The sequence below is a fragment of the Poromitra crassiceps genome (assembly GCF_964638095.1).
Source record: "Poromitra crassiceps genome assembly, chromosome: 20".
In the NCBI taxonomy this organism is placed as follows: domain Eukaryota; kingdom Metazoa; phylum Chordata; class Actinopteri; order Beryciformes; family Melamphaidae; genus Poromitra; species Poromitra crassiceps.
The window spans coordinates 19,461,801-19,467,800 of record NC_139637.1 but is presented as its reverse complement, the minus strand read 5'-3'; the positions used below and the strand labels follow the sequence as shown (position 1 = coordinate 19,467,800).

At 48.1% G+C, this 6,000-nt stretch overlaps 1 protein-coding gene across 2 annotated transcripts in view; it reads left to right on the top strand.

The window, feature by feature from the left end:
- The first annotated feature begins 670 nt into the window (after positions 1–670).
- The window catches only part of ntsr1 (neurotensin receptor 1 (high affinity)), a 51,016-nt gene continuing 45,686 nt past the window's right edge, over positions 671–6,000 (top strand). For both annotated transcript variants that reach the window (XR_014553601.1, XM_083657114.1), the window contains exon 1: positions 671–1,419. Coding sequence is in view for 1 of the 2 variants with exons in the window: in XM_083657114.1 (XP_083513240.1) it covers positions 760–1,419 (660 nt within the window). In the remaining variant the exon portion in view is untranslated. The remainder of the gene's footprint in view (positions 1,420–6,000) is intronic.

Here is a 6,000-nt window from a genome sequence, read left to right as displayed (position 1 = left end):
CAGAAGTAATTGACCAACTCAATTTAATGTTGATGTTTACATTTATGTAAATGTATGTGTGTGTGTGTGTGTGTGTGTGTGTGGGGGGGGGGGGGTGTAGGAGAGACAGAGTGAGAGCATCTCTCTCTCTCTCTCGCACACACACACACACACACACACACACACACACACACACACACACACACACAACACACACACACACACACACACACGCGCACACACACACACACACACACACACACACACACACACACACACACACACACACACACACACACACACACACACACACGTGCGCGCACTTTTTGGTGTTAGAAGTGGTGTCAAAAATAGAAATTAGGCTATACCCATGCCTATTAATTAAAACGTCTATGATTTATAAAAAGCTGTCTCTTGGAAGCACTTGAGACTTGAGACTCAGACTCTCAGTTTGGGTCCTTGATGATGTCTTGATGTTTATTTTTGGTTTCCAAGGTGAAATATCAATGGACACAAAACAGTGCGCCAATCGCCGAATGGCTGTGTGCGTCACCGCACATTAAGGTCCAATGGCAAGCGCGCTCCTGCGGCCGTGCCAAATATAAAAGCTCGTAATCCCCCCCCCGACTCCCAGAGACTCTCCTGTCGTTTCCCTTTACGCACGGGCTTTCCACCTCTCCGTTTGGTGTCCAGGTCCAAATCAATCAATGTGCAGTGCACTCAATTTCAACACTCACTCCCCCCGTGTCCACCCATCATCCTGTACGCGCTCCCAGCATTATGGATGTCAACTTCACGCTGTCGGGACAAGACTTGGCCGACTTAGGCGCGCTGGCACAGAGACTCTTTGGCCACGGGAATAACTCACTTGATAATGGCACCGCCGAGTCCCCGACGGAGGAGGACTTGGAGGTGAACACGGACATTTACTCCAAGGTGGTGGTCACCGTGATCTACGCGGCTCTGTTCGCGGTCGGCTGTCTGGGGAACTCCATCACGCTGTACACCCTGCTGACCAAGAAGTCGCTGCAGAACCTCCAGAGCACCGTGCACTACCACCTGGCGAGCCTCGCCGTCTCCGACCTGCTCATCCTGGTGCTCTCCATGCCCATCGAGCTCTACAACTTCATCTGGTTCCACCACCCGTGGGTGTTCGGGGACGCCGTGTGCAGGGGCTACTACTTCCTGCGGGACAGCTGCTCCTACGCCACGGCTCTCAACATCGCCAGCCTGAGCGTGGAGCGCTACATGGCCATCTGCCACCCGTTCAAAGCCAAAAGCATCATGTCCCGCAGCCGCACCAAGAAGCTGATCAGCGCCATGTGGCTGGCGTCCTTCGCGCTGGCCACGCCGATGCTCTTCATCATGGGGCAGGTGATTAAAGGGGACAAGATATGCACCACTATCGTCTCTCCTGTCACCATGAAGACGGTGCTTCAGGTGGGTGTCGGGAAAATGTCCCTTTATACATCGCTGGCTATAGTAGTGCGGACATAACACTTGCGCGCGGATCTCTCCAATTGTTTTTTACGCACCGGTGAGGACTAGAGAGAAGGCTATATGTCGCCTACCCGCAGTCACCACGAAGACGGTGCTTCGGGTGGATGTTGGGATAAAATGTAATTGAAACTACATTCATGCCGCGAAATAGACCTTAATAAAACATGCTCAAATGGCCCCCAGAAATTGCCCTTTACGCATTTGTCATCTGGTAGGCGATATCTCAGCCGGAGCTACCTGTTGATAAAATTATAATAAAAAACATATCTGAAAATAAGTGGTAATTGCGCTATACGACTTGTTTCCAATGCAGTTTTCATATACTTTCAGGAATTGTCACTGTCGAAATAAGGCAGAAATATTGCTCAGCCAGCGTCCAAAATGCGCTATGGGAGGAGAGGATCTGATGTGGCAATATTGTAATAGGCAATAATAAGTCATAATTGTGTGTGTGTGTGTGTGTGTGTGTGTGTGTGTGTGTGTGTGTGTGTGTGTGTGTGTGTGTGTGTGTGTGTGTGTCTGTGGGTGTGTGTGGGCGCCCGTGTGTGTGTGTGTGTGTGTGTGTGAGAGAGAGAGAATGCAAATGGAAATATTCCAAGGAGAGGACAGGAGAGACCACACATGCACGCTCTCTCTCTCTCTCTCTCTCTCACACACACACTCACACTCACACACACACACACACACACACACACACACACACACACACACACACACACACACACACACACACACACACACACGCCTAATGTAATGTATGCTCAGTTAATAGGGGAGCCCCTGCTACAAAAACAACTATTTCTCAAGGGAGCCGTCACCTCTGCCCCGCCATTCAAGAGGAATCGGTGCACAGTTATTATAAAAGGCAAAGCGCTTTACAACACACACGCATGCACGCACGCGCACGCACACGCACACACACACACACACACACACACACACACACACACACACACAGACACACACACACACACACACACATCTGGATGCTTCCAACATGGTTCTTGGTTGTACAGTATATGTGTGGTTGTGATGTGTGGATCAGTGTGCCTCTCTGTATGCACTCAGCATGGTTTTAAAGGACAGAGGATCATCATATCCTGGTAAATGTCTTTGAAGCTCATCATCATCATCATCATCATCATCATCACCACTGTTATCAGCTGCAGTCTCTGCTCTGCTTTGACTCCTCTCTGCGTCGCTCATCCTGTTTCCATCTGTTTGTTTTTCCATGTTTTTCATGTGTTTTTTCCCTCCACTTTTCTACCTCCTCCTTCCTTCTTCCTTTATCTATTCATCACTGGCTGCTGAGCTACAACAAGTAAGCGAAGCCGATGATTCTTCTCCCACGCTCCCATGGAGGCTACCCACAAGAACATCATCTAGCATCGAACAGCCATTATCCCACGCTATAGGCTTATGGCCACTCTTTGTGTCTGCTTCTGTTTTTTGTTTGGTTTCAAATGGTGTAAAGGCTGGAAATAGTTTGGACTATTGGACCTGGTAGCATATTGTTTGATTGGACCTGGATTATTGTTTGATGCTCACACAAAAAATTGCTGGCAATGTTTAAGTTTAAGTTATCCTTAATCCCCATGGGGAAATTCATCCTCTGCATTTGACCCATCCTCTACTAGGAACCTTCCTAGAACTATAGGAGCAGTGGGCAGCCACAGTGCAGCGCCCGGGGACCAACTCCAGTTATTTTGCCAGTGTCTTAGTCAGGACTACTGACAGGAGTATTGACCCTAACATACATGTCTTTGATGGTGGGAGGAAACCGGAGCACCTGGAGAAAACCCACACAAACACGGGGAGAACATGCAAACTCCACACAGAAAGGACCTGGGACGGACCGGGGTTCGAACCCGGGACCTTCTTGCTGTGAGGCAAGTGCAGCCTATACTGTAGGCCAGGGATACTCAACTTGCTTTGCCCAGGGGCCACTTTCGTGAAATGATAGAAGGCCAGGGGCCAGTTAATAAACAAACAATATACATTTTTCAGTAGCGGATTGTAGGTTTTTGGGGTGTCAGTCGGAGTTTAGTCTGACAATGTTGTGCACACCGGATAGTTAGTTAGGTTAAGTACATACATAAGTGCCTGGGTAGCGAGCAGACGGCGGTATTTGACAATTTAGCAGCTAAATCATAGATTATTGAAAGATATTCCATATTCCAGACTGAAATGCTATAACAGAAGTGGAGTATTGTCCAGAATGACATGAACATTTGGACACTTATTCAGCGGGTATCTTGCATGTAATGTCAGGTGCACTGTATTTTTTTTTTTTTTTTTTTTTTGCAATTCCATCGCGGGCCACACAGGTGGCGCAAGTTGAGTATCACTGCTGTAGGCAATCTCCTCTTAAATGGCTCCATACCTCTGTACAATCTTTCAGAGGTGTGTATGTGCACGTGCTGTGCTAACTCCTATAGGACGAATCAGCGTGACATCACAACAACAAAACCACCCGGAAATGCAGAACCGCAGCAGTTAACTAGTATGAGTTGTGCCAAACAAACATTAATATCTCAAAAACTAGACATCACATCGCTTATTATTTTGACATTCTGAGTGAGAGCAGAAGTAGGTCAACGGTCTGATGTATTAATATATGTGTGTCGTGTTAAAGTTGTGTGAACTGTCACAGTTTTTAAAATGAAGTGAATCTAGTAAAAAAGCACAACCTGCTAGAGTGAGACACTCGAGGCATGGCTCCATAGGGTCCCATTATAAAGTTGCCCCCATTAAGTTGTTTGTTTACCAACTCTGATCCTCGTATTGCAGCGGTATAGGTTAATTGAAAAGCGATCCATTGGCACCCCGCTGCTCAGGAGGGACCCCAAACACTTTGGTTGTTTAACCAAAGTGTTTATAAGGCTAAACAATTTGAAAACTAATTTATTTCAGTTCCTTCCTGTCAGCAGACTCGCACACACGGCATGAAAACAACTTTAGTTCTGTTTCCTTGACTATGCTGCAATATAGTTGCATCATCCTATCCGCAGCACATCTGAGCACAATCGGATGACGCATTCCGAATGAAACTCTCCCAAAATGTGCAAGTGTTTTTCGGGCGGAGACCTGGGTTCAATTCCCGGTAGCGGTACTTCCGGCTTGGTCAGACGTTCCTACAGACCGAATTGGCCGTGTCTGCGGGTGGGAGGTGAGATATGAGTCCTGCTCGTTGCACTAGTCTAGTGCCTCCTCTGGTCGGTCGGGGGGCTTGTTTGGAGGGGAGGGGAACTGGGGGGGAATAGCATGACCCTCCCATGTGCTACATCATGCCGGTGAAACTCCTCGCTGTCAGGTGAGAAGTAGCATCTAAACTGCAACGAGCGGGACAGCAGAGGGGATTGGCAAAGTACAATAGACCCTTTTCACGGGGGCCATTTCATGTCGAAAAGGCAGGGTAAACACAGGTGCAAGCAAAACACTAATGAGGGTTTCAAACTTCCATGATGGGAATTTGGAAACCCTCATTAGTGTTTTGTTTGCACCTGTGTTTATTCTGCCTTTTCGACACAAAATGGCCCCCGTGAAAAGGGTCTATTGGGGAGAAAATGGGAGAAAAATCTTCTCAGAGAGTGAATGAGAGAGGAATTTCTTGTAGTTCCTTCAAGGCTCCAGAGGATGTCAGCTGTGAGAGAGTATAGGTCAGTTCCACTCAACTGATTCCATTTGATATTCTGTGCATTTAGCCGCTGCTGTCATCCGCTTCAGGCAGCAACCTGGACTTGTTTGTTGTTGGGAGCAGAGCTTAGTCCCGCTAGAGGGGACTGGTCCAAACATACAGATTGGGCCATGTCACAGCTACAGTTGAAAGAATATTGTTAGCTGGAGCCCGAGGCCACAGCTGTCTGAGCTGACCCTGTAGAGCAGAGTGGGGGACAGGTTATCTGTAGAACAGAGTGGGGGACAGGTTATCTGAATGGTGACTGTAGAACAGAGTGGGGGACAGGTTATCTGTAGAACAGAGTGGGGGACAGGTTATCTGAATGGTGACTGTAGAACAGAGTGGGGGACAGGTTATCTGTAGAACAGAGTGGGGGAAAGGTTATCTGAATGGTGACTGTATACAGAGTGGGGGACAGGTTGTCTGAATGGTGACTAGAACAGAGTGGGGGACAGGTTACAGGTTATATGTAGAACAGAGTGGGGGACTGGTTATCTGTAGAGCAGAGTGGGGGACAGGTTATCTGAAAGGGGACTGTAGAACAGAGTGGGGGACAGGTTATCTGTAGAACAGAGTGGGGGACAGGTTATCTGTAGAGCAGAGTGGGGGACAGGTTATCTGAATGGTGACTGTAGAAGAGTGGGGGACAGGTTATCTGAAAGGGAACTGTAGAACAGAGTGGGGGACAGGTTATCTGAATGGTGACTGTAGAACAGAGTGGGGGACAGGTTGTAGAAGAGAGTGGGGGACAGGTTATCTGTAGAACAGAGTGGGGGACAGGTTATCTGAATGGTGACTGTAGAACAGAGTGGGGGACAGGTTGTAGAAGAGAGTGGGGGACA